The sequence below is a fragment of the Cupressus sempervirens genome, chromosome 10 (assembly GCF_028749045.1).
Source record: "Cupressus sempervirens isolate cs-2001-9-10 chromosome 10, ASM2874904v1, whole genome shotgun sequence".
In the NCBI taxonomy this organism is placed as follows: Eukaryota; Viridiplantae; Streptophyta; class Pinopsida; order Cupressales; family Cupressaceae; genus Cupressus; species Cupressus sempervirens.
The window spans coordinates 13,395,843-13,422,944 of record NC_143127.1 but is presented as its reverse complement, the minus strand read 5'-3'; the positions used below and the strand labels follow the sequence as shown (position 1 = coordinate 13,422,944).

Sequence of the window (27,102 nt, the reverse complement as noted above, 5' to 3'; positions counted from 1 at the left end):
GGGCAATTTGCATTTTCTCCTTTGCTAGTGGGGGATCATTGTAGAAGAAAATATGGAGTTGCTTCTCAACTATCCTCATATCTCCAAAACTTACATCCAACTGGGGGTGACATTTGAAAACCTATATGATCTGGACTTTTGTACCCCTAATTCAAAAAAAACAAGCAAAGCAAAATTTGACTTCGAATTTCCTCCCAATTTCTAGTTGGAGTAGCCCAATGACATCACGACAGTGATCATGATTCTCTGGAAGGAAGGCAGGGCCCCATCTTAAATGTTGGTAGTCTCTTCTAATTAGGACTAGTACTATAGGGTTTCAAAGTTTATATATAGGTAGCAATTTTGTTAGTATGCTTAAGTTCCCATGACATAAAAAGACCCTAATTTTCAATTAGAATGTAATATTTTTTATATCTCTCTTATAAATACTAAATAATTATCTTATGTTGTTTAGTGGACTTTATGAAATATATATAATGGATGGTATTCGGCTTATGCCCTAATTCTATCATGACATTTTTGTGTTTTATGCTTTAATGCCAATCTTTAAGTTAAATTCCTTTACTTCAAATTAGGGTTAGTTGAATGGATGAAGTTTCAAGTAGGGCTTTGAGTTTTTTTTGGTATTCTACATATTGGTTTGATTCTATGTTCGAATTTGGCCTCCTTTATAGTCTATTTGAATTGGCCTTTTTTTTGGACGTGGTTACATTTCCTAATGATGTGAATTTCTTGATTTGGGTCCTCATTTCACACTTTCATTATCTATGTGGTGTAGGAATTAATGGAAATCTACTCATTAAATCTCGGCATTGGGATAATCTAGTGGACCTTTGAGATGTCTCTTGTGAGATTGGTCTCTCCTACCTCGATATCAGATAGTATTATGGTGGGTAGTTTTCTCAAATCATGTCACTAAGAGGTGGATTTCTTTCTAGTAGATCTTAGACTACCAGATTTATTTTAATGAAATATGTAGTTTGATATATTTCTTTTTCCTTTAAATTGTATTAACATTTGTGAATTAAAGCCATAATCTACAAGTGCCTCTTGTAGTTCCTCCTTAGCCTTAAATTAAACTATTGAATTCTAGGGCAAGCTATATTTTAAGTTTTGAGTTTCTCCTACCCAGGCATGCTTTGTGAAGATGCTTCTTTTTATGGGCTTCCTCTAAATTTTTAGGATTATGAAGAATAGGAACTATGGTGGCTTTATGGTTATGTTTGTATCTAATTTGGGTGCATTGTCCTCATGAGCCAGCAAGATCAATTGTTTGTCTTGGCTGATTTTTTCTGTGTTTCATATCACTGTACTATGACATTTATGTATTAGTCGAGGCATGGGCCCAAGTGGGGTCTGTCATTAAATTTAATAGGTTTGTTATCCTCATTCTTTAGTGATGTTCATTCGATAGTTGTTTAATATTGATATCATTCTTCTTAGTATTTCAGGTTAGATTTATTTTATTTTCTATTTGGTTTTTAATTGTATCTCCTTTACTAATTATGTTATTGGTGTTTTGTATTTGGTCTCTTTATTTACTATTTCTTAGATTACTAACATTTGTTAGAGGTAACTATGATGCCTCTAATATGGACAATTAGCCTCTCTTGGATAATTAAGTTTACTAAGATGCTTTATTTGATTTCTTAACATGCACTTCTAATATTTGTTCTAAGATGGACAGGACTATAAGAGTTTGATTTGAGCAAGATATTTTCAAATATTATAGGCCTTCTTCTACAAGTTTTTCCTTCATTATCTTTTAGGGGTATCCCCCCTTGCACATATGTACATGTATGTTTATTATACTGGGGTATGCCCCTTCTAAAATGTAATAATATAGGACATCTATCTCGGGCTAGACTAGAGGTTTTCTTCTCTATTCTTTCCTACCAATGCTCGTTTGAACAAAGATAAGCTATTGTAAATTTATTTATTTATTTTAATAATAAAATTAATCAAGGCCTTGGCCATTACCGATCAAAAAAAAAAAAAAAATAAGGTTATTTCCTTTGGATCCCTTGGTGGGGCATTACATTTGAGTTTGAGTGATATCATCCATAGTTGTTGACTAATTCCAGTCATCTTTTCCATATTGCTAACCAAAAGAATCATAGTTATATCCAACCAGGAAGTCAAGGTTTTCTTGATCAATGTTTTTAAATAATAGTACTAATGTTCATTTTAAGATGTATAACTAATTAGTAGGTTAGTAAGGTGCAATCATTTCATCCAAAATAGCTAAAGAAGAGGTATCTACAAAGTATAGACAGATCTGGTTGAATTTGTCACTCTCATCTCAGATACAAAATAATATAAATGATTAGCATATTGAAGTTTACAAAATTCAGAGAAGGATTCTAGTCATTTATTTTGTAGTTAAAAATTAAAATTGAAAGATGGCAACTAGGGTATGCCCCTTTTAATAATGTAATAATAAAGGACCACGATCCCATGCATGACTAATGGTTTTATTCTCTGTTCTTTCCTACTAGTGCTTGCTTGAACAAAGATACTCTAATGTGCTATTCTTAATATAATATAATCAAGGCTTCGACCATTTACTAATTATTATTTTTTATAATAAATAGATTATTTTGGATGCTCATAGACATTGTCCTTGATCACTACTATATATAAAGATATTTTATGATATTCTTTTAATAAAAAAAAACTATTATCTTATGTATAATTATTATTTTGACTATTATAAGAAATGAAACTATTATTATTTCCTTAAATTAAAATCAAGACAATATTTGTGTGGTAAGAGGAAAATCAAGGTGGGAGGATGATGCATAGATTTTTTTGGAGGAAGTGCAACAGATTTTAAACTAAAATTTCATAAACTGATGCTTTCAAAACTTGCTACAAAACCTGCTAAATAGGTAGGACCAACTTGATCTTCTCATAGTGACTTCGAATGGACATGGTTTGCAAAGAAAGCTTGAAAAATATTTTCCTCTCTTGTAATCTCTACATCAAGACTGCCAAGAAAGTGGTAAGATATTTGGGCTTATATCTTTATTTTGCATTGATTCTTTCCTTTTCCATGTACAATTAGTAGTTTAAATGTTTCAAAATGAACTTTTTATTGATAGAACATATACCAATCTAGTAGATGGCTCTTGAAATTCTAAAAATATTTTGTTTTCCTTCTTAAAATGTTATCAAAACCTCTCTATCAATTGCATTGCCTATACTAAAGCTAGCAGGGCTGGTTGTAACCTGTGCTAGGAAAATCTCTATAATCATTTCCTTGGTGTTGACTTCATCTTAAATCAGGTACTAATCATAATAGGGAAATGTCTTTCTAATTTTAGTATTCACTATTTGATTTGCATATGTTGATATATGTGATGATCTTTAAAAGGGTATCTCTAGTTGCATCATCTCCCATTACTAGTAGGAAATGAGCACAATTTATCATATCAATTAATATTTAGTTATTGGATCAGAATTCAATATTTTCAATTCAACCGAATGCAGAGGTGATAACCTGAGCAAGAAGGATTTGATTTTCATTCTTTTGAATTCACAAACCTATCAATTTTGTTGTATTTAACTATAACCATGTCATCATAATGTGTGTTTCAAACTTCTTTGAGCTTGATGTTTCACACAAGTGATCTCTGTAGAGATTCTCTACTCTATAAAATTCCCTTGTACTAATTGCTCAAATTCATTGGCACAATACCTAGTATATGTAATTTAGGCTTTTACATTTGGAAACTTCCCACAACTTCTTTCCAAAATCTACTGCATTTAGTAATTCCCCAAACATTTAGTTATATCTTTTCAACAAGCATTAATGAGTGAGACTTTTCCATGTTTAGATTATGGAAGGTGGAAAATCTATTAAGTAAATTGAAACATCATTGAATATATCCTTGGTAACCTCTTTAAGATTGAATATATAAATGAAGGATGAACTACATTGATTGTCACTCTCTAGCAAGATTACCATTACTATTATCTGATTGTCTTCTATTCAAATTTTGTTTTCTTGTGGGAACTTTTTCTAAATTTGAGGCATTTAGCTTTGCACTCTGTACTTCAAACTTTTTTCTGTTGAATAAGTATCTATTGAATCTAGTAAACTTTGTAGATGGGCTGAACAGGGTCTACACTTCTGAAATGATGATTGGTGCTTTTGAATTTGAACTTAGATGAACTTTGGTGAAACAAGTTGAATCTCTTTGAACCAACCCAAACTTATATGAGTTGCTTTGCACTAGGGTGAACCACTTCAAACCTTCTTGGACCAATATGAACCATTTAAAACTCAAATGCATCTGCATGAACTAGAAAGGACTACCTCAAACCAAGTTGAACCAATTTGAACTAGTTTGAAAAAGTTCAAAAATTGTACCTCATCAAATGTTTAAAGTGCCTATTTGGTTTGTGGTGCACACTAGTGGAAATTGTTAAAGAATACAAGACTAAAGGAATTAGATATAAACTGAGTGATTTCATCTGATACATGAATAGAACTAAACTTAAGAGGGGTATAAGAGCACAAATAAAGGGCCATGTTTACCTATGTAGTAATAATGAAGCTAGTATTTTTTGAGAATCAAGAAACTCTGCCATCTATCGATGCCAAAGGTCTCCTTGTCATTATATATGTCTGATGTTGGAGAGATACTTCCTTTCAAGGAATAAATTTCTAAATTAATAAGTTAGATTGCCAATACAACTAAAACATTTTTTTGTGAATATCTACTTCTTTATTTCAAAGATGGTCCAAACTAACATTGATGGTTTTAAGAGAAAATGATCTAAGAAACAAGTCACTAAAATCGGATATCACTCTTCTAATTGAAAATAAAGAAGCTGAGTTTTCTTTACAAATAAATAGTGTTGCTTCCCATTGTAATCTCATCAACTAAATAAATTGATAAGATTTGGTGAAAATCAAGCTTGGGTAGACCACATTGGAAGAATTCCTTTGCATTTGGCTATGTGTGAAGGGTATATGGACAGGTCAAAATATTTATCATACAAGGGAGTAGATGTCAATTTTATAGATTAATTTGGAAATATGTCCTTACTTGAGGCTGTCAGGGTGAGAATGATCACACTGTAGAAGTTATAAAAACTAACTTCACATATCGCCAAGAATGCCTACATGAAAATAACCTATGCTAAAGAGAAACTAGAGAAGGAAAAAGAAGAGCTTGGAAAATCTCAACGGATTAAGAGAAAAATGTATTCCAAGATCATAAAAATGAAAATTATAAGAGTTCAACCTTAAAGGTGAATGAAACCCTAAAGGGAAATAAAGCTAGGTTGCACATTATAATTAATATTAAATAATAATCCATGCTTGACATTTTAGACTAATAAAAGTTAAATGAATTGAATTTAAAAGCTCTTAAAAGTGGTGGGTATGTGATATTCAAAGCTTATGATTTTTGGAATAAAATTATCATATGTTAAGTATTTTATTTTTCATTTTTCCTTATGATACTTGAATCTGTATCTATAGAAACTTGGTATTTTATTTGCAACATTACAACATTTTTCAATTTAGAAGTTTGCTATATGCTTAAAATTTTACTATCTTTAAAAATGATTATGTAAAACCTTATTGCAGAAAAATATGACTATGGAATGCTTCTATATTTATTGTAGGTGAGTAAGGATCTTGTACAAGCTAGCCTTGAATTGTCCAACTTGATTGTGGATATCAATTTCACAAAAAGAAACAAGTGGATAGGTTTTACTCTACCCTATCAATGATTTAATTTTTGTGTTGGTTTTAGAAATGTTTCATGTGAAGTTGTATAGCTTTTCTACTTTTCCTTGGTTTCAGTTGGTAGCTTTGCAAGTTTTCTTCTCTTTGTTTCAATAGAAATAAAACCATTGTTATGGATGTTAGGTGTGAAGTCTTTTAATCGATGAAGTTTACATTGTCTTGGAGATAATCCAAATCCTTATGAAAAAGCAATTTCAATTATTGGATGAACCTTGTCTTCTTTTGATGAGGACAATTTAATCCATGTTTTGGTTTTCAAGATGGTAGGTTTCAAACTTCTTATCATATTATCTTGCCAATTTGTTTTTATATGTACTTTATAGATTTTACAGGAGACAAAATGAAATGCCTATCACTAACAATACATTCTTGGCACATCATACAAATTCAACTCATGACCAACAAGTGTTGAGTTTCTATCTAGATGGTAATTAATTTAACAAATTTGAAGAAGCACTAAAACGATACTGGGAAATAGTCCCCAACTACAACTTGCTAGTTAGTAAGGATTTGTATTTGATTAATCTTTGATTTTTATGATAAAATATAAATGTAGAATGGCTTGTGTATTGAAGTCTTGGGATTAGAAAGCATGTCTTTTTGGAACAAATGATTGGATTCATATTTATATTGTTCATATATGCAGTAGGTATTAAATATTTTTATGCCATTCACTAATGTATTTCATAATTTTATTTTTCTATTAGGGCCAACATCTTTTGCACCAATCATCGAAGCATCAATCTGTATTGTGGAGCAAAGTGGGGGGCAATACCATGTTCTTTTGATAATTGCAGATGGATAGGTTGTATATCATTTATTTATGCTTCTTTTCAAATGTACTATTAATTTAAAAAATTAAAACTTCTTTCATCTTGTTGGATAAAAAGCATTTACTTACTAGAATTCTTGAATTATATGTAACATACATAACACACATTGTCCTTATTGTTTATGCTTGTACCCATCCTCAACTTGATCTAATGCAAGTTAAATATTTATAGGTAACAAAAAGTGTTGACACTAAATATAATAACTTGAGCCCACAAGAACATAATACAGTCAATACAATAGTGCAAGCAAGGTAATCCCATGTACATGATTTTGCCATATTTTTAATGCTAATAACTATTCTATAAACTTGTAGCTGTAATGCAAGAATTGTTATGACTCATGCAGTGAATATATGCAACTCTATTTTGATTTATAGAATACAGTTTTATTGTGAATAAAGTTAAAGTTAAAGCCCTTCCTACTAGCACCCATAAACATCCTTTTCATTATTTGTATCCATGTTGTCACCTCAAATACAATTTTCTTCATCTTTATCTATGCAAGCACACAAAATTTTAGTCCAATATAGTTCAAATACTAATGCTCTTACAATGCTTTCCCAACTTCACAATATCTATCATTAAATACCATGTAGAAACCAATATAATATTTACATTTATACATCCTTTATGTAGTTTATATATACAAAGTTCTCATCTTGTCTATGTGGTTGCCATTACATTTGTGGGTGTTAAGCCTTGCTTTTGGCCCCTAATCATAGCAAGATGATGTTGATCAGTATATTTAGGTGCAACTCCTTCCATTTCTAGTAGTGGAGGCTCATTCAAAAATGCCCAGTTGCTTCTTTTCCACCTAAATATATGAAACACAAAAGCTCAATTATAAATAACTAGATGATATATTAAATAACAAGAACTTAAAAGATAAGAACCAAGAAAATGTATAATTTACACATTGTATGATAAATTTTGAAAGGGTGCTAGCTCAATGGAGAGCACCTCCTTTACAAGTAGATGGATGGTGGTTCAATTCTATCATACCCTATTATAGCGAAATACACTATTAAATATGCTACTAAATATTTGGTCAAATATACTACTAGATATGCTACTAAATATAGTACTAAACATGTGACTAAATATACTAAATAGGTGACCAAATATATGATTAAATATTTTACTAAATATACTACTAAATCAATTACTAAATATAATACTAAATATACCACTATATATAATTCTAAATATACCACTATAGATACTACTAAAGATACCACTAAACCAATGATCAAAATCAATGATCAAATACCTTTCTAAAATTTCTTAGTAGTAAATTTATTAGTGTTATAAATGATTGGATATTAACTACTATTAGTCATGTGACTAAGTTTAGTCACATATATACAAATTTTAGTGGTTTTTTTAGTGATATATTGTTTAATTAACAGTAACAGATTTCCACAATCCATTTGTAAAGTACTGAGTTTTCTGGATATATTGTTGTTTTTGTACTAGTGTTTGTTAGGTTCTTATTAGGTGTGGGAGTTTCTATTTCAACTCTTCCCTCCTCTTTTGGTTTAAACCTTCGTTATCCTCTTTTACCAAGAATTTGTACATCATTCTACAATTCATTATTAGTCTCAAAGAAAACTTCTACATTCTCATGGTTATCCTTTTCGTCAACAATAGCCACCAATTTTATCTCTTTTATTACTTCATCTTTATTAATCAGTTCAAGCTCATTATCTTTAAATTCTTCACCTTCATTAGAAAGAAAATTCTTTCAAGTTTTTCTTACTCTCTTAGGATATATGGACAAAAAATGACCAAACTCATTACATGCCCAACAAATAATTTTTTTTCATACCTTCTAGCTCTCTTTTCATAAGAAGATCAATACATTCTTTAATCTTCTTTTCTTCTTTAGATCTAGATCTATCTTTACTTTTGCTTCTATTCTTTTCAATGCAATAGATGGATTTTGGATTAGGAAACTCAATGCTCTATTCTTTACATAATTCTAATAACTCACCAAGAAGTTCCATCTTCTAGGTGTCAAAATTTTCTCCATTTGACTTAGGACTTTCTTTTCTAATGTGACTCATCATTGATGTCCCAAAGATGTTAAGCTTTCTCTTCAAGGACCTAAGGCTCTAATACCAATTGTTAGAATATAAAGTCCACCAATATAACTAAGATAGGGGGGTGAATCAATTATCTAACTATTATCACAAATTTCAACCTTATTAATCCTTAACCATATGAAAAATATAATTAGAAACCATAACAAGATACTCATACATAATAACACTAGATATGTTAACTAGGGAACCCCTTGATTAGAGGGAAAACCCCGATAGGAATGGTACACACAAAATGATGTACTAATATAAATATTTCTTATTAGAGGAGGGATCCTGTTAGGAGTCTATTAAAAATACACTTTATACATATCAGTCCCTATTAGGATACTTTGAATCCCTATTAGGAGATTTTAACCTTGTTAGGACTTGTGCCAACCCTATTAGGAGTTGTACAAGGAAGATGGATCCACTATCCAAACAGCTTCATGGGAAGAACCAATAAACCCACTACCCAAATGATCTCTATATTATTTCTTGAAAAATAATAGAATTGAACTATACTTTTCCTTTTCCTTCTTTTGTCCTTTCAACAAGACTTATACTCCTTTTGAACTTGATACCAGATTACCAACTTCACATCCAATAAGACCTTGGATTGCTTACTCACATTTACCAAACACTTTGCTCTTGTTTGTACTCTTCTATCACAATGATACTCTTCTTAAACAAGGGGAAAAAATTCCTTTATACCATGTCCTCAAAATTATTCCTTGAGTCAACATTGAGGCTTTTCCAATTAATTATAATAGCAACACACTAAGATAATTAATTATTTCACAATCACATAACACTTTTGGCTCATGGTCTTTACAACTTATCACACGTGGGAATCCAAAACTTCCATACTTGCTGATGCCATCATCACACTATCTGTTGTCACTATATAACTTCACACATCATGATTTTATCTCTATTAGGAGATATAATCGAATCATCAAAAAATTCTTATTAGGTACTTTATCTCTATAATTCAACCATAACTTTTTCATATATTTGACTTTCTTTATGCATACTTAACCTCATTATCAGGACACAGTGTAGAAGATGTCCCTAATTGCATGTCACTTGAACATTAAACCTCTATCCATACAATTGTGATATTTGTGTTTTGCTCTATTAGTCTTCACAGAAACCACACTATGTTGTCATCAATGAAAAACACATTCATGAATGCAACATGTCAACCATGCTACATGCTTACCAATTCTTAGGATACTCTCCAAAGGAATATCATTAGTATTCATACTAACAACCCAACGACCCCTTTTGCCCTATTCAATAAAACTAACACATATATAATTCAATTGAATCGGTCCAAAGGGGTCATAGCGTACCCTATGACCTATCTCAAAAAGTGCATATGATATCATATGACTCCTCATTACTCATTCTATAAAATTATTTATGTTCTTATTGGTCCTAAGATCCCTAAGCACACTTATTCTCATTGAATGGGTCAAAAGGGGCATAAGTTATCATTTGGTCGCTTTGGACCTATTAGAACATATTAAATATGTGGTTAGGGGTCCTAGGACCCCTCAATACACTTAATGTCATCGAATGGGTAAGAAGGGTTCATAGGATACCCTATGGACCCTTTTGACCCATTCGATCAAATTATATTTGTTATTGGGGGTTCTAGGACCCCTAAGGATATTGTGATCAAATGAGTCCAAAAGGATCATACGGTACCTTATGACTCCTCTTGACCCATTCAAACATGTTATCTCTATGGTTAGGGGTCTTATAACTCCTAAGCACACTTAATATCATCAAATGGATCAAAAGGGGTCATATGATACCCTATGACCCCTTTCGACCCATTAGAACATATTATCTATGTAAACAAAGGTCTTAAGACTCCTAAGAACACTTAATGTGATCAAATAAGATACCCTATGACCCCTTTTGACCCATTCAATCACATAATCTATATGCCTAAGGGTCTTATAATACATAGACACACTTAATATCATCAAATGGGTTAAAAGAGGACATAGGGTATAAATTATCTTATGACATCTTTTAACCCATTAGATTACATTATCTATCTAGTTAGGGGTCCTAGGATCGCTAAGTATACTTAATATCATCAAATGGGTAAAAAGATGTCATAGGAGATCCTATGACTCATTAGATCATATTATCTGTTAGGATTAAACCATAGACAAAAAAACAATTACATGCAAATAACGAATATCAAAAAATAACACACAAAAAAGAACACAAGACACCAAGATTTAAATTGGTTCACCCAATCCCTAGGCTACATCCATTTCAAACAGCAAGTCTGATATTATTATGATCTAGTGATTACAACCTAATTACAATCTATAATCCCTTACACCACAATACCCTCGCAAGAACTAATTTTTGCATCACAATAATGAAAAAATCCCTAACCTTAAGCCCTTTTATACAAGTATTTTTCCCACTTTAGGGTTAAAATTAGTTACAACATGTCAACCATACATTAGTAAATATTAGCCCAATATATTTTGCCATTGGAAAATGGCAAATAGTAGCCCAAATATTTATTTTGGGGTGATGACTCGAGCCCCAAAGAATTTATGAAGTATGTACAGTACTTTCCTGATTAGTCACCACAAACTAACAATCTCACACTTGGGGATTGATCATACTCCACACTAGACAACAATCTCCCACTTGGAGAGTGATCTAGTAGTAATACCACTACCACATGGGGCTACCATTGGAGCAAACCACCCTAGATGTTTTTTTTCTTTTATTCATGTTTAGTCTAGAAAACCAACAAAAACTAAAGAGGAGTTTAACTTCTCCCTTATTACTACCTTTGTAAACATATCTACTAGATTGTTAATTGTATGTATCTTGTCTAGATTTAATTTTCCATCCTCCAAAATTTATTGAATGAAATGGTACCATAACTATATGTATTTTATCTTTGAATGTAGAGCTGAATTCATTGCAAGATGAATGGCACTTTGACTATCTGTAAATAAATAATTATCCTTCTGAGGATGTCTCATTTCTTCCAAGAAGAACTAAAGAGATATCATCTCCTTAGCTATCTCTATAGAAGAAACATACTCTACTTCTATGTTGGATAAATCATTAACCTTCTATAACCTAGAAACCCAACTCACAGCTGCCTGACCAATAGTAAAGACATAACCTGTAGTACTTTGTCTAGTATTAATGTCCCTTGCCAAATTTGAGTCAACACAGTCTTGTAAATTAGTAGTAGAGCCCCCAAAGTGTAAACACTTATTGGATGCTCCTCTCAAATATTCGAGAATCCATTTGATTGCATTCCAATGCTCAATTCTCAGATAACTCATATACCTGCTAACGACTTCCACTGCATATGCAATATCTGGCCTTGTACATACCATAGCATACATCAACCTTCCTACAGTGGAAGCATAGGGTACCTTGGACATCTTATCCTCCTCTTCTTGTATCTTGGGACACATCTCCTTAGTCAACTTTAGATGACTAAGTAAAGGTGTGCTAAAAGCTTTAGCATTCTCTATAGAGAAACATTGCAACACCTTCTCAACATAATCAACCTGAGATAGCATCAATTTTAAATTCTTCCCATCTCTACAAATCTTTATACCAAGCATTTGTTTTGCTACCCCCAAATCTTTCATAGCAAATGCATGTGCTAACTGGCATATCAACCCCTTAATTTGATCCATGTTAGACCCAACTACAAGCATATCATCAACATATAAACATAAAACAATGTAGCTATCATCATCCAACCTCTCAAAGTAAACACAATGATATAAATGACACCTACTATATCCATGCTTATGCATAAAATTACCAAATTTTAGATACCATTGCTGAGGTGCTTGCTTAAAGCCATGTAAACTTTTCTTCAATTTGCACACTAAGTTCTCCTTACCTTTGACCTCAAATCCTTGTGGTTGAGCTATATATATCTCTTCATCAAAATAACCATGAAGGAAGGTCATTTTAACATCAAGCTTCTCTAAATGAAAATCTTCAATAGCCACAAGAATTAAAACAGTACGGATAGAAGTAATCTTAACAACGGGAGAAAATATCTCATCAAAATCAATGCCCTTTTTCTATGCAAATCCTTTCACAACTAACCTAGCTTTAAATCTTTTCTTACCTCCATCCTCTTCTTTTAATCTATAAACCCACTTATTTTGTAAAGCTCTTTTACCTGCAGGCAACTTGTACAAATCCCATGTCTTATTCTTCAGCAAAGAGTCCATTTCATCTTTCATTGTAGCCTCCCACTGAATCTTAGTATCCACCTACATTGCTTCATCATAACATTTAGGGTCACCAGCATCAATAAGTAAAATTGAATACAAAGAGGGAGAAAATCTTTCTAGAGGTCTAATTTGCCTTGTTGACCATCTAACATTTAGTGGTGTGTGTGGTATTTTTTGTTGTAGATGTTACACATCATGAGGAATGGTTGGAACATCATCTTTTGAAGTATCATCCAACACTACATAATCATCTTCTTTCTTCTAATGCTACTGCAATAAATCTTTGTACAATACGTTCTTATTGAATATGACACCCTACTTCTTACAATTTAATGATTTTCAAATTCCCAAAGTCTATAACCAAATTCATTAATGCCATATCCAACAAATACACATTTCTTTGACTTAGCTTCTAGCTTGGTTCTATTTTCATAATCTATATGAGTAAATACAACCAAAGGTTTTGAGAAAAGAATAATTCACCTTCTTATGAGTCCATGCTTCCTTTGGAATACCACAACCCAAAGGAGTATAGCAACCTCTATTAATCTAATATATAGTAGTATCAATAGCCTTCACACACATGTGTAAGGGCAACACAACATGCAACCTCATGCTCCTTGCACACTCCATTATAGTCCTATTCATGCGTTCTACCACTCCATTTTCTTGTGGAGTCCTTGGAATAGTTTTCTATCTACAAACACCATCAGTGGAGCAATAATCTTCAAATTCATGACTGCAATACTCACCACCATTATTAGATCTAAAACATTTTAATTTCTTACCAATCTCATTTTCAACCAAGCATTTTCATTTCTTGAAAGTTTGAAATACATCAGATTTCTATCTAAGGAAATAAATACATACTTTTCTAGCTACATCATCAATAAAGGTAACATAAAAATGAGAGCCACCAATGGAAGATACCTAAGCTGGTCCCCATACATGAGTATGCACAAGCTCTAATTTCTCCTTTTTATTTTCCTTCCCAATCTTCACAAAACTCCCTCTCTTATGTTTTCCATACACACAATTTTCACAGAAATCCATATTAACACATTTTAGACCTGGTAAAACTTTCTTTGAATGAAGTATTTTCATACCTTTCTCACTCATGTGCCCAAGTTTGTTGTGCCACAACACTATATTATAATTTATAGCAGCTATTTGTTCTCCCTGCTCAACTGCATCAACTATTCCTAAACATTCATTTTTCTCTTAAAAAATTAAAGTAGAAGGAACAATATGACCTGTACAAAGATATAAGGTGTCTATTTTCACACCTTTTACTACTGCAAGGGAACCTTTTGAAACCTTCCAATTTTTATCATTAAAAGTAACTACACAATCCTCATCACCGAGTTGCCCTACTGAAATTAAATTCCTCCTCAGCCTTGTAACATATCTTACCTCATGTAGTAGCCAATGATTCTCATTCTACAACTTAGTCTTAACTTTTTCGCTTCCAACAATCTGATAGGGTTCATTATCCCCCAAATAAACATGTCCAAGATCCCCTTGGACATAATCAATGAAATAACCTCTATGAGGTGTAGCATGAAATGAAACACTATAATCTAAAAACCATGAATCATCAAAACTTTCTAAAGATAGAAGCAAAGAATCCTCTTCAAATTTGTTATTTACCACATTTGCCTCCTTGTCTCCATCTAGTTTATCTCCTTCATTTTTTTTTCGATTCCAACAATCTTTCTTTTTATGCCCTATTTTCCCATAGTACCAATATTCATTTGGTCCTCTCAATTGAGACCTCCTCCCCTTTGACTTTCCTCTTTATTTCGCATGATTTTCAGAATTACTTACTCTCTTAGTTGTTCTACCTTGAATTTGTGCGTTCAAAGAACTTCCTAATGTAGATCCACCTAAGATTTTCCTATGATTTTCCTCACTCAAAATAACACTGATCACATCATCATATTTTAGGGTACTAGATTTAGGAATACAATTACTCACAACCATTACCAAGCCATTCCTGCTTTCAAGAAAATAACAAAAAATCAAGAGAGCCCTAATTTCTTCATCAAAATTGATACCCACAGAAAATAACTGACTAGTAATAGTATTAAACTCATTTAAATGATCTACAATAGATCCACCTTCTATCATTTTCATATTAAATAAGTGCTTCATGAGAAATACCTTCTTTGAAGTGGAGGGCTTTTCATATAGTTTCGCTAGGGTTTGCATCAACTCTTATGTTGTCTTTACTTTTGTAATATTAAATGCCACTAATGGTGCCAAGCATAATTTAATTCTTCCAAGTGCCTTTTTTTTGAAAAGATCCTAGTCATCATTTGACATTGATCCTTGATTCTTGGTTTTTCCTTCCAACGACTTCCATAAATTCTTCTGATAAAGATAGTCTTCTATTTTCATCTTCCATAACTAAAAGTTTGTCCCATTAAACCTATCAACCCTTAGCTTACCCTTGTCTACCATCACTCCCACTCAACCATGAGACTTTCCTATATAGGACAACTAAAAAACAACTAGGCTCTAATACCACTTGTTAGGATTAAACCATAGACAAAAATAATAATTATGTGTAAATATAACCAATAAAAAAAAATAACAGACAGAAAAGAACACAAGACACCAAGATTTAATGTGGTTCACCCAATCCCTAGGCTATGTCCACCAAATAACAAGTGAAATATTATTATGATCTAGATTACAACCTAATTACAATCTATAATCCCTTACAACTCAATATCGATGTAAGAACCAATTTTTGCATCACAACAATGAAATAATGTCTAACCCAAAGCTCTTTTATACAAGTATTTTTCCCACTTTAGGGTTAAAATTAGTTACAAAATGTCAACCATACATTGGCAAATATTAGCCCAAAATTTTGTGCTATTAGCAAATGGCGAATAGTAGCCCAAAATTTTGTGCCACTGGTGAATAGTAGGCCAAATATATTTTTCAAGGTGATGCCCCAAGCCCCGAAGAATTTATGAAGTATGTACAATACTTTTCTGATCAGTCACCACAAACTAACATTATCTATGTGGTTTGGAGTCCTGAGCCATTTGCTCTTGTCTTGTAACCATTTCTTTGAAAAATTCCCTTGTTTCTTGATCCTCATTACTATTGTCTCTTGGTGGGCTATGCTCTTGCCTATCATCCATGGTGTCTAGCTACCTAATAAAATCTTGTTCCCTATCAAACAAAGTTTTCTTAATAGTGAAAAATCTTTGAGAGCCAACCCCAGGTGGCTTGTGATTGCTAAACCTTCAAGATGGCAGGATTTAGCTCTAATACCAATGTAATATCCCTTTCCCAAACTGACTAATTTTAGCTCAAGGAATATTGTCAAGAACTTGTATGCTACCTTTTAATGCTAATAAATTTGCAAATGATATTACAATTCCTCTTACAATGAACTAATATGCAAGTGCAATTCATTTGGTACTTTCAATGCATATACATGAAAACTAGATATGGAATACATACCTAAAGCATTTGAATTTTATATTCCTTTTCAAAAACATTTCAAAAAATTTCAAATATCTAAAAATATTCCAAGTTTTCATGTCTTTTATTCACCTTAATCATTTTTAAAAACTTTGAATAAATGGTGACAACATACCTATAGCTGGGCAGAAATGATTTTTTCAAACAAAAACAACTAACTTGAAGTCACATTTTCTTTCTTACATCTATCATTCTCTATTTTTGAAAATCCTTATTACAATTTTGAGAAACTTTCATTATGCCTTCGAAAACCCTTATCACAATTTTGTAGCTTTTCATTGTGCCTCTGAAAAACCCTCAGTCATGCAATCACAGGAGAAAAAATAAAAGGATAAGTATTTATTCAAACAAGAAACCTTATGCCATTCACTATTCAAGAAGAAACTATTCAAAACACTTTCACAATTAACCCCATTTTGCAAAGAAAAACCCTCTTCATTTTTTTAGAAGTAAATCTTTTACGCGGCTAAAAACTACATAGAAAACCAAGAGAGTTTCTTTCATGCTAATGGAAGACAACAAAAATTTTACAAGCTTGCAAAGAAGACAAGGAAACCCTTCAAAATAACATCCAAAAAGTTTTAAATGGTCTATCAAAATGCCCACAACCAAAATTTGTTTTAACTTTTATTTCAAATCCGCCATCAAATCCTTACACTTGGCAAGTTTCCTTTTTCATGCAGCAGTCTCTATTAAATTCCATGTATAGTATAATTGTGCTTGTTGTTAATACACACAAATATGTTTTCGAAGTATTTTCTTGTCTGTTATGCAACAAAAAATATTTTTATTTGCCACTTTTTCGAAATGACCACAATTGCCATGTCGTCTTCCCATATATACAAGATAATGAACAAAGAATGAAAATCACACAAATGCTGATTTTTCCATGATCAAAGAATACTGATAATAGATGCTAATCACACAAATATGAGTGTTGATTTACAATAATGTTGTGAACCACATAGAATACAATGCTATGAACGACACATGTATAGCTCTGATTACACAACTCTGATTTCTCCCTCAAAATTTTTGCATCGAAAAATTTGACCATCTACTTTTCATGAAAAATTTATGTGAATAGGAGTAGAAACCTAACATAGAAGCAATCATTTACAAAGAACTTATATTAGCATTGATTGAGAGAAAACTCCCAATCGAGTTCTTAATTGCTTAAATAATTCCCTAGGTAGAGCTTTAGTAAAAATGTCTACTACCTATCCTTGAGTGGGCACATAGATTAGCTTAAATTCATTATTGAGAACTTTTTCATGTAGAAAGTGAAGTCTAATGGCCACATGTTTTGTGCATGAGTGCATTAATAAATTTTTTCTTAATTGAATAGCACTCATATTGTCACACATGATAGAAATGGGTTTTGAAACTTGAATACCTAAATTAGATAGCTGATAGTCCATCCAAATTAACTAAGTATAGCATGCTGTAGCAGCAACATATTCAGATTCATAGGTAGACAAAGTAACACAATCTTGTTTCTTACTATGCTAGGCAACAAAACAATCACCAAGAAAGAAGGCTACACCACTAGTCCTCTTTTTATCATCAAAACCACCCCAATTTGCATCAGTATAACCAAAAAGTGTAAAATCATTGTTTTGAGGATACCATAATCCAAAATCAAGTGTCCCTTGAATGTATTTTAGTATTCTATTCACTCCATTAAGATGAGATTGTTTTGGATTAGACTGAAATCGTGAAACCATACATAATACTTGCATTAAATTAGGTCTAGATGTTGTATGATATAATAGACTTCCAAACATGGAACTATATACAATTTCATTTACAGAAGGTGAGTCATCATTCTTCATTAGCTTGCAACCTGTTTCCATAAGAGTGCTTACTGGTTTACAATTAGCCGTGTTAAACTTCCACAACATTTCCTCTACATATTTTCTTTGAGAAAGAAACATACCATGTTCAAGCTATAAGACTTGTAAACCAAGAAAAATGTGAGCACACCCAACAAAGACATTTCAAACTCAAATTCCATAATTTTTGAAAAATGTTTTGCTGATTCATCATTAGTAGACCCAAAAATAATATCATCCACATAGATTTCTACTACCAAAATGTCATCATTTATTACTTTGATATACAGAGTACTATCTACTTTTCCACAAGAAAATCCATTTGCAATTAGATGTTTATCTAACCTAGAATACCAAGCTCTAGGAGCTTACTTTAAACCATATAATTCCTTTTTGAGTTGCTAAACATGATCAGGTCTGTCAGAAGATTCGAAACCCTATGGTTGTTCCATATAGAATTCCTCTTCAAGATACCCAAATTCAAGAATGCAATTTTAACATCCATTTGGTAGACAGTAAACATTTTATAACTGGTATATGCAAGAAAGATTTTGATTGATTCCATTCTTGCAACTGGTGCAAATGTTTCACCAAAATCAATTCCTTCCTGTTGAGCATATCTTTTGCAAACAAATCTAGCTTTATTCCTTATCACTTTGCCATCTTCATTCAACTTGTTATGAAATACCCATTTTCCACCTATGAAATTTTTGTCATTAGGTCTAGGAACAAGTTCCCAAGTCTTATTTTTCTCAATTTGATTTATTTCTTCCTGCATAGCATTTTTCCAATAGGAGTCGGATAAAGCTTCAGTAACACTATTTAGTTCAAAATTTGATATCAAGCAAAAATGTTCAGCAATGTTTGCTTGTTCATCTATTTTGGCTTTTCTTCTAGTTAAGATCTCTTTTTGTACATCCCTAATAACTTGAGACTCGGGATGTCTCTTGGCAATTATTCTAGAGGAAGTTTTTATTTTTGAACCAGTACTTGTTACTTTGGGACTTAAATAGTTTTCTGGTTTGGTTCCATCAGCAAGTTCAATTTCAACATTTTCAAGATGTTCATTATGCAAAGTTTCTGATTTTTGGAATGATATATCTTCATGATCCTCTTTATTATTGCAAGACATAGAATTTTCATCAAATACAACATTTATGGCTTCTACAATTTTATTTAGCCTTTTATTATAACATTTATAGGCTTTGCTATGTGTAGAGTATCCAAGAAAAATCCCTTCATCAAATCTTGAATTGAAGTTCTCTAACGAATCATCATTATTTTTGATGAAACATTTACAGCCAAAATTTTTGAAATTTTTAACATTTTCTATTTTTCCATTCCATAACTCATATGGAGTATGAGTTGTTCTAACTCTAATTTGTGCTCTATTTAGAATGTAGATAGCTGTATGAAAAACTTCTTTCCAGAATTTGTCAGGTAGTTTTGTTTCATTAAGCATGGTCCTAGCCATTTCTTTGACAATTTCATTTTTTCTTTCTACAACACCATTTTTTTGTGGTGTCCTAGTAGTGGAGTATTGTCTTTTTATGCCATGTTTTTCACAATACTGAATAAATTCCTGAGAGGTAAATTCTCCTCCCCTATTAGATCTTAAACATCTTAATTTTAAGTCAGTTTCCCTTTCTACTATTTTTCTAAAATTTTTGAAATGGTCAAAGGCTTCTTATTTGTGTTTCAAAAATGTTACCCAAACCATCCTTGAATAGTCATCTATGAACAACATGAAATATTTCTCTCCATTTAATCATGCAGTTTTAGTTGGACCACATAGATCATTATGAACAAGTTCAAGTGGTTTGTTTGATGAGTATTCTTTTTTTTTAAAAGATACTCTTGTTTGTTTACCTTTTACACATTCTTCACAAATATTCACTAGTTTGGTAATTTGTGGTAATCCTTTGACCTTTTTATTCTTACTAATTCTAGCAAGGTTATCAAAGTTAAGATGTCCCAATCTCTTGTGCCACAACCAATTCTCTTCTACTTGAATCATAAGACAAGCATTAACCAATGAAGTTTCTTGAATAGTAGAATCAATTAGATTATAAAGATATCCACTTGTCCATAAACCACTAGCAATGACTCTATCCCTTCCATTTTTGATAAAGCATCTTTTAGCATTAAAAGAAATAGAGTACCCACTATCACAAATCTGATTGACACTCAAAAGATTATTTTTCAGAACTTCAACAAAGTATACATCATGAATTGGTGTATCCTTGTTTGGAATTATTGAGCCTCTTCCAGTTATATAGGCTCCAGAGTTATCACCAAAGCGTACAAACCCTCCATCAAAATCTTCTAGGGTTTTGAATTTGCTTTTACACCTAGTCATATGGTGTGAGCAGCCACTATCCAAAACCTATGTTGTAGGTTTTTGAGCAAATAGGGTTGTTTCAATAATGAAAGACTTTTTAGTTGTCTTTACTTGCTTCCAGATCTATTTAGGTCTCAAATTTAGTTTGCATTGATTTTCATAATGACCATAGTGAAAAAATCTAAAGCATCTAATAATTCTTCTCTTACCTTGATTGGTGTTGTTTTCACAGAAAATAACCTTGTGCCCAAAGACATTATAGTTGAAACAATAACCATTGAAGAAGAATTTGGTTTTTTGATTTAAAAACTCTTCAGATGAGCTTTGCAAAGAATTTAATTTTTTATCGTTTTCTTCAAGTAAGGTTTTTTTATTTACTATAATCAAATTTTCTTCTTTTAAATCTTCTTGAAGTTTTTTATTTTCAATTCCATGATTTGAAATTAACTTCTTTAATCTTTTAGTTCTTGCAAAGATTTTAGAAGTTCTTCTTCAAGATCTATTTCTTTATCTGAATTAGATGAAGATTCAGATTCACTAGATTCAGGTTTAGGGGTGTGGACTATTTCAGCCATGAATAGTCTTTCTCCTTCTTTATTAGCATCACTAGATTCTTCATTTGAATCTTCTTTTGACAAAAAACTTTTCTTTTTGAAGTCCTTGAATCTTTTGTTTTGATTCCAAGGTTTCTTTTTAGAAAACTTTTCAATTTTCTCATCACAATCTTCTAGTTCAACATTCGGACATTTTGCAACAAAATGTCCTAACTAACCACAACTAAAACATTTAAGTTTTTCTTTATACTTCTTTCTCATTCTCCTGACTAGTAATGCTTATATAGCATCTGTTAGGTATGAATCACTCTCATCATGTTTTTTAGCCTTAAAAGCTATCTCTTTTGATGAAGAACTAGCTTCATATTACTAATTCTCATTTCATATGCAATTAGAGTTCCTTGTAATTGATGTAGAGTCATTTTTGAAAAAAAATTATTTTCTTCTAAAGTAAAAATTTTAGTTTCAAATTTAGGTAGAACTAACCTAATGACTTTTGAAACTAAGTCATGTTCTTCAATTTTTTCACCAAGACCTTTTCTAGCATTGACTACTTCATCAATTCTTAAGAAATATGATGAACTACTTTCATCTTCATTCATTTTCAAATTATCAAACTATGTTTTGAGAGTTAACAATTTTGACTCTTTAACCTTTTCATCTCCTTGATAAATAGTTTCCAACTTTTCCCAAATATCATTTATTGATTTACAGTAGACTACTTTAGCAAACACATCTTTAGTGAGACCACACAACAGAGCATATCTTGCTTTTTATCCAATTCATAAGTCAGTTTATCATTACCATCAGTAGGTACTAATGGTGGGACAATATACTTTGTAATAACAACATCCCACATTCTCACATCTAAAGAATGTATAAATGCTTCCATCATAACTTTCCAAAAGACAGAGTCATTACTATCAAATAGTGGAGCCCAGTTAAGGGAAGCCCCTTCAGCTTGTGCCATAACTTCCAAAAAAAATCCCTGGAACAATTCCTAAAAGGAATCCTACGCTTTGATATCACTTGTTGGAAGTATTAGAGTTTTGGGGGGTGGGGGGCTGAATCAGAACTATATGAATTTAATACAAAAACTTATTACAATCTTTGTGTTTAACAATTTATAACTAAATGTATTTAAACTGTGCTGAAAATTTGATAAACATTCACCATGAACAAAAAGAAATATCAAGTCACAAAATAGAGACACAAATTTGTGCCAAGTGGGAAACCCTCGAAAATCCTTATTGTTTCATCATAGGGGAAAAAACCACTCCATGAATCTATAATCTTTATTGAGCTTCAACTCCTTACAATAAGCAGCAACAACTACTCATGGTATTCAACCCTTTATGTCCTTTGCTATTTGTTTACAATCTCACATACAAATACAAATGTATATGCTACACTTATACATGCTAGTAAGCTTATAATATAGCTTTCATATTACAACTCTTCACAAGTTTTCTCAAATGTATTTGTGTCTCCTTTTCAATGACCTTTTCACACACACACATTTCAGATTTTACAATGATCTATTTAAATAGAGATAGAACTCAAAATGAATCAGTTATACAAAACAAACTAAAGTAATTACAACCGTTCAACAAAATGCCCTTATGAAATGCTGTTTTTAAAACCAAATTTTATCAATTATGCCTCGGTTTTGTTCATGTCTTTTGAAATACTAGCCATATAAACTTCAAGGTGTGCAAGTAGGACTTCAAACTTGAAGTTCTCAAAAAAATGCCTTTTTAAACAAATGAAAATCCTTCAAGGAAAGAGTGCCATTTTAAGGTTCGAACAGTGACCTTTCATTTTATTGAAACTTCATTCAAACCATTAGGGTTTGAAAAAACTTCTGTAGTATTAAACATTTGCCTGTGAAGATTAATCAAAACCTTTATTTTTGAAACCATATTTGAAAAAAAATTCCATATTTTCCACAGCAAAAAAATTTGTCTTCAAAATCCTTATTTCCCTTTCATTTCATTTTTTCAAAAACTAACTATAATTTTTATTTCTTTTTTCAAAGAATAAATCCGACTGACCAAACAATATCTCTGACTTTTTATTAAAGAATAGCTAACTAGAAAGCATTTGAATTTTATATTCCTTTTCAAAAACATATCAAAAATTTTCAACTGTCTAAAAATATTCCAAGTTTTCATGTCTTTTATTCACCTTAATCCTTTTTAAAAACTTTGAATAAATGGTGACAACATACTTGTAGCTAGGTAGAAAGGATTTTTTCAAACAAAAATAACTGACTTGAAGTCACTTTTTCTTTCTTACCTCTATCATTCTCTGTTTTCGAAAACCCTTATCACAGTTTTGAGAAACTTTCATTATTCCTCTGAGAACCCTTATCACAGTTTTGTAGCTTTTCATTGTGCCTTTGAAAAACCTCAATCATGTAATCACAGGATAAAAAATAATGATGTCATTCATTGTTCAAGAAGAAACTGTTCAAAATACTTTCATAATTAACCCCATTTTGCAAAGAACAAACCTCTTCATTGCCCACAACCAAAATTTGTTTTAACTTTTATTTGAAATCCGCCATCAGATCCTTACACTTGGCAAGCTCCCTTTTCATGCAGCAGTCTCTATTAAATGCTATGTACAGTATAATTGTGCTTGTTGTTAATACACACAAATATGTATGCCACATATTCCCTTGTTTTTTATGCAACAAAATATATATATATATATATATATATATATATATATATATATATATATTTGCCACTTTTTCAAAATGACCACAATTGCCATGTCATCTTTACCTTTGACATGCCGCATGTTATGTTTTTCAAACTTGCCTGCCACCTTTATCATCTTCGAAGATATGGTCAATACTACTAAGTGGTGTATCATTTTTAATTTTATACTTTGACAATTTTGTGGAACATAAGTGATAATGTTGTTGTTGTTGGAGACTCCTAATCACATTTTATCACTACAACTAAATGAATTATTTTGAATATCTCTTCATTTTCTTGCATCTAATTTTACAAATCATTCCTATCAGCTAATCGTTGTACATACACCTATAACTACTAGTATTATTATTTTTTTGAACTTTACCAATAAAACTTTTAAGTCAATAAGAAACTAAAAAAAGTGTAACTGAGTATATTATTTATTAATAAAAGAGACTATTCATCAAAACAAAAACAAAAAAACAAAAAAAGTGTTGAGGTATATTGCTTTTTAAGTTGAAAATTGCCCGCCTAAATTTTAAGATGGCTGAGCTCTTCCACAGAAAAGGCTTTAAAGAGGTTAACAAGACATGAAGCAAAGGTATGGCGCATTAACATAGAAAGTGTAACATAAAATAAATTTTGTTATCGACAAGACAATAGGAAAAGAGTTTTCGACACAAAATAAGAATTTTGCAGATCAAGCATTTATTAAATCGTCTTTTTTTGAGATAATCAAGCCTTTTAATAGCACTAATTTCTTAGGTGAAGCTTCAATATAGTTTTTACGCGTTCCTGATATATACAGATTCGCTTGCTTTAACACACTTCAAATTCTGAGTTTTAGGATGCATCTGATATTTCACATCCCATTTGAACAACGTCTATACAGGAAACTCTGGCATGATTCACAGGCATATTTGCTCTCGTGTTAATATTAACTCTAGATCGATGATGTTTTTTGAAATTGAGCAGAACAAAACCGGAGATATTGAGAATATTTGCTTGTCACCAAATAAAAGGTAAGGATAATATGTATATGGAAAAGAAAGATATGTACTCCCAATTATTATGTCACAGTTTGCAAAACACTCATCAGAATCCTCTCGCACAAGATTTCTATATCTCCTCCTTCACATCTACAAACAATTTTCACTGCACAACACATGCAAGATAATAGCCTTGTTACTATTTTAAATAAGCGATGAAATTCCGGTTAAAATGAGAAAGGGAAAAGATAGTTGAATTGTAATGAATAAGGAGTAAATTGCAGTTATTACGCCATGGAAGCATAGGAAACTCTGATCTTCCCCTGGGAACCGTCAGAATGTACGCTACTGCCTGGAAAAATATTTCAGTTAATAAATAATTTTTCCCTAAACAAAATCAGGGCCAATTACACGGCTATTTACCAGAATCGCAGCCGCAGCAACAATGTTGGTTGACAAAAAAGTAGAAGAAAGATCTTCAGACTCGTACATGACATCCAGAACATATAAGCATACACTGCACTTGAGATCTTTCGCGGAGACCGCTGTATTCCTGCAGCCAAAGCGGCCTTTAACGTTCTACCATAGTTTTCGGAGTGACCGAGCTCCATTTATGCTTGTTGGAAAAGCCCTAGATTAAATACAGAATTTTACCTGAACTGAATAATCAAATCCTCGAGCCGCATGAAGATTATATTACCCGTTCTAAGGTTAAAATCGATCGTCTGTTTTCAGTTTTATGCATTAGTAAAGTTACAGATTTAAATTTTATTTGTTTCAGATAATAAAGTACTCAGCGGAAATCCATTTATTTTATGATTTTACCTTCATAAACACGAGCTCCTGCAAAAGTTATTAAATTTATTCAGAGTGTCAGGCAAATTGCACAAATTAGTTCAAATCAATGCAAATTTGTTTGTATAAATGTTTAAATGATTTCAAATCTTACGGCTTCAATAAAATCTCTTGTAGTGAAGTGCTGCTCTGTAATGAGTTCGTCCGCTATTGTTTTGAGAATATCTACGAATATTGGTCTCGTTTCATGAATCTTTACAAAGAAACTCAAAATATCAGACAAATATACCATTACCCATAGTAAAATTAAGAATTAGGGTTAAAGAAAGGAATATTGCCTTGCTTGCAATCCAAAGAGAAATCAGAGCAAACAGTCTCAGGTTGCTTTCTTTGCAAGGTTTGATCCAACGAATTTCTCGAGCATTTTCCCAACACCGGCTGCGGCTGAGAAAATATGAAGAAATAGACAAATTAAATGACGCTGTTTTTAAAATAGAAGCCAGAACATTAAATAATCAAGTTGAAATGCACACAAAGAGAAAGATTTAAGATGAATGTGAGTTAAATCGGAAAATACGCAGGCAAAGCTCTTAGGAAACGGTCTCCGAAAAAGGATAAAGCAGTGTATTTTGTAAGCGGACGACTTTGAAGTTCCTGAGAATCAAAGCTATTCAAGATTATTGATCAGACGTCTTATAATGAAAATAAAGATGGATTTATTGCAATGATATTTACCTGTGTAATATGTATGAGAAAACCTAGGGCTGCCCTTCGATAAGAAGACACTGGCGACGCCATGAGCTGCTCCTTTCTCTTCTTCTTACAATTACGCCATGCGAAATCTAACTCTGCATCTCCACATCTCTTAACTTACACTATTTTTATTCAATCCATAAAGTTCGCACAATTTCATATATTATATGTTAAAGTGAAATATTCTGTAGGCACACGAGCTTGTGTCTCTTTTCTCTTCGCATAAACAGCTTTACCGATGCTAATATGCGTTCCCTTCAAATATGGTTGCTTCTCTCTCTCTCTATATGTATATATAATTTGGTTATTCTCAAAGGAAAAGGAAATGAAAACAAATTTCACAATAGTAATGCAAATAGTTTATATATATATAGTTTTATAATATTCACAATTAAAATATAAAATTTAAATTTATTATTATATTTTTATATAATTGTCTTAACATTTTATATATTATTGTTTATCTTGTAATTTACTTAATAAAACATTTTAATATTTTTCAATATAATTGTCTAAATATAATATATATCACTGTTATTTTAGTGGTTTACTTTTCTATAAAGTAATTTGAAAATTCTATATAATATTGTTACATTTTTTATTTTCTTTTATATAAGGATAAAATGATTTGATGTTAATATCTTGATTAGAAACTTTGGGAGAGGGCACAAACTCTTATA

General features: G+C 31.6%; 1 protein-coding gene across 1 annotated transcript; it reads right to left on the bottom strand.

Moving 5' to 3' along the window:
- Positions 1-24,592: 24,592 nt before the first annotated feature.
- Positions 24,593-26,764, bottom strand: CYCJ18 (cyclin J18). Its single transcript, XM_089803706.1, has 9 exons — positions 26,405-26,764; positions 26,247-26,323; positions 26,008-26,113; positions 25,824-25,922; positions 25,700-25,717; positions 25,529-25,599; positions 25,298-25,427; positions 25,166-25,226; positions 24,593-25,040 (listed from the first exon to the last, which is right to left on the bottom strand). Exons 1-9 carry the CDS (start codon positions 26,465-26,467, stop codon positions 24,955-24,957), a joined length of 711 nt encoding a protein of 236 aa, XP_089659832.1. The 5' UTR covers positions 26,468-26,764; the 3' UTR covers positions 24,593-24,954.
- Positions 26,765-27,102: the final 338 nt, after the last annotated feature.

What these genes read in the sequence shown, in the direction of transcription:
- CYCJ18 (XM_089803706.1), bottom strand. Translation starts at nt 26,467, where the DNA reads ATGGCGTCGCCAGTGTCTTCTTATCGAAGGGCAGCCCTAGGTTTTCTC. An exon ending in TTCTCATACATATTACACAG is followed by an intron (nt 26,324 to 26,404) that starts GTAAATATCATT and finishes TTTGATTCTCAG; the next exon opens with GAACTTCAAAGTCGTCCGCT. An exon ending in TTGCTGCGGCTGCGATTCTG is followed by an intron (nt 25,227 to 25,297) that starts GTAAATAGCCGT and finishes ATATTTTTCCAG; the next exon opens with GCAGTAGCGTACATTCTGAC.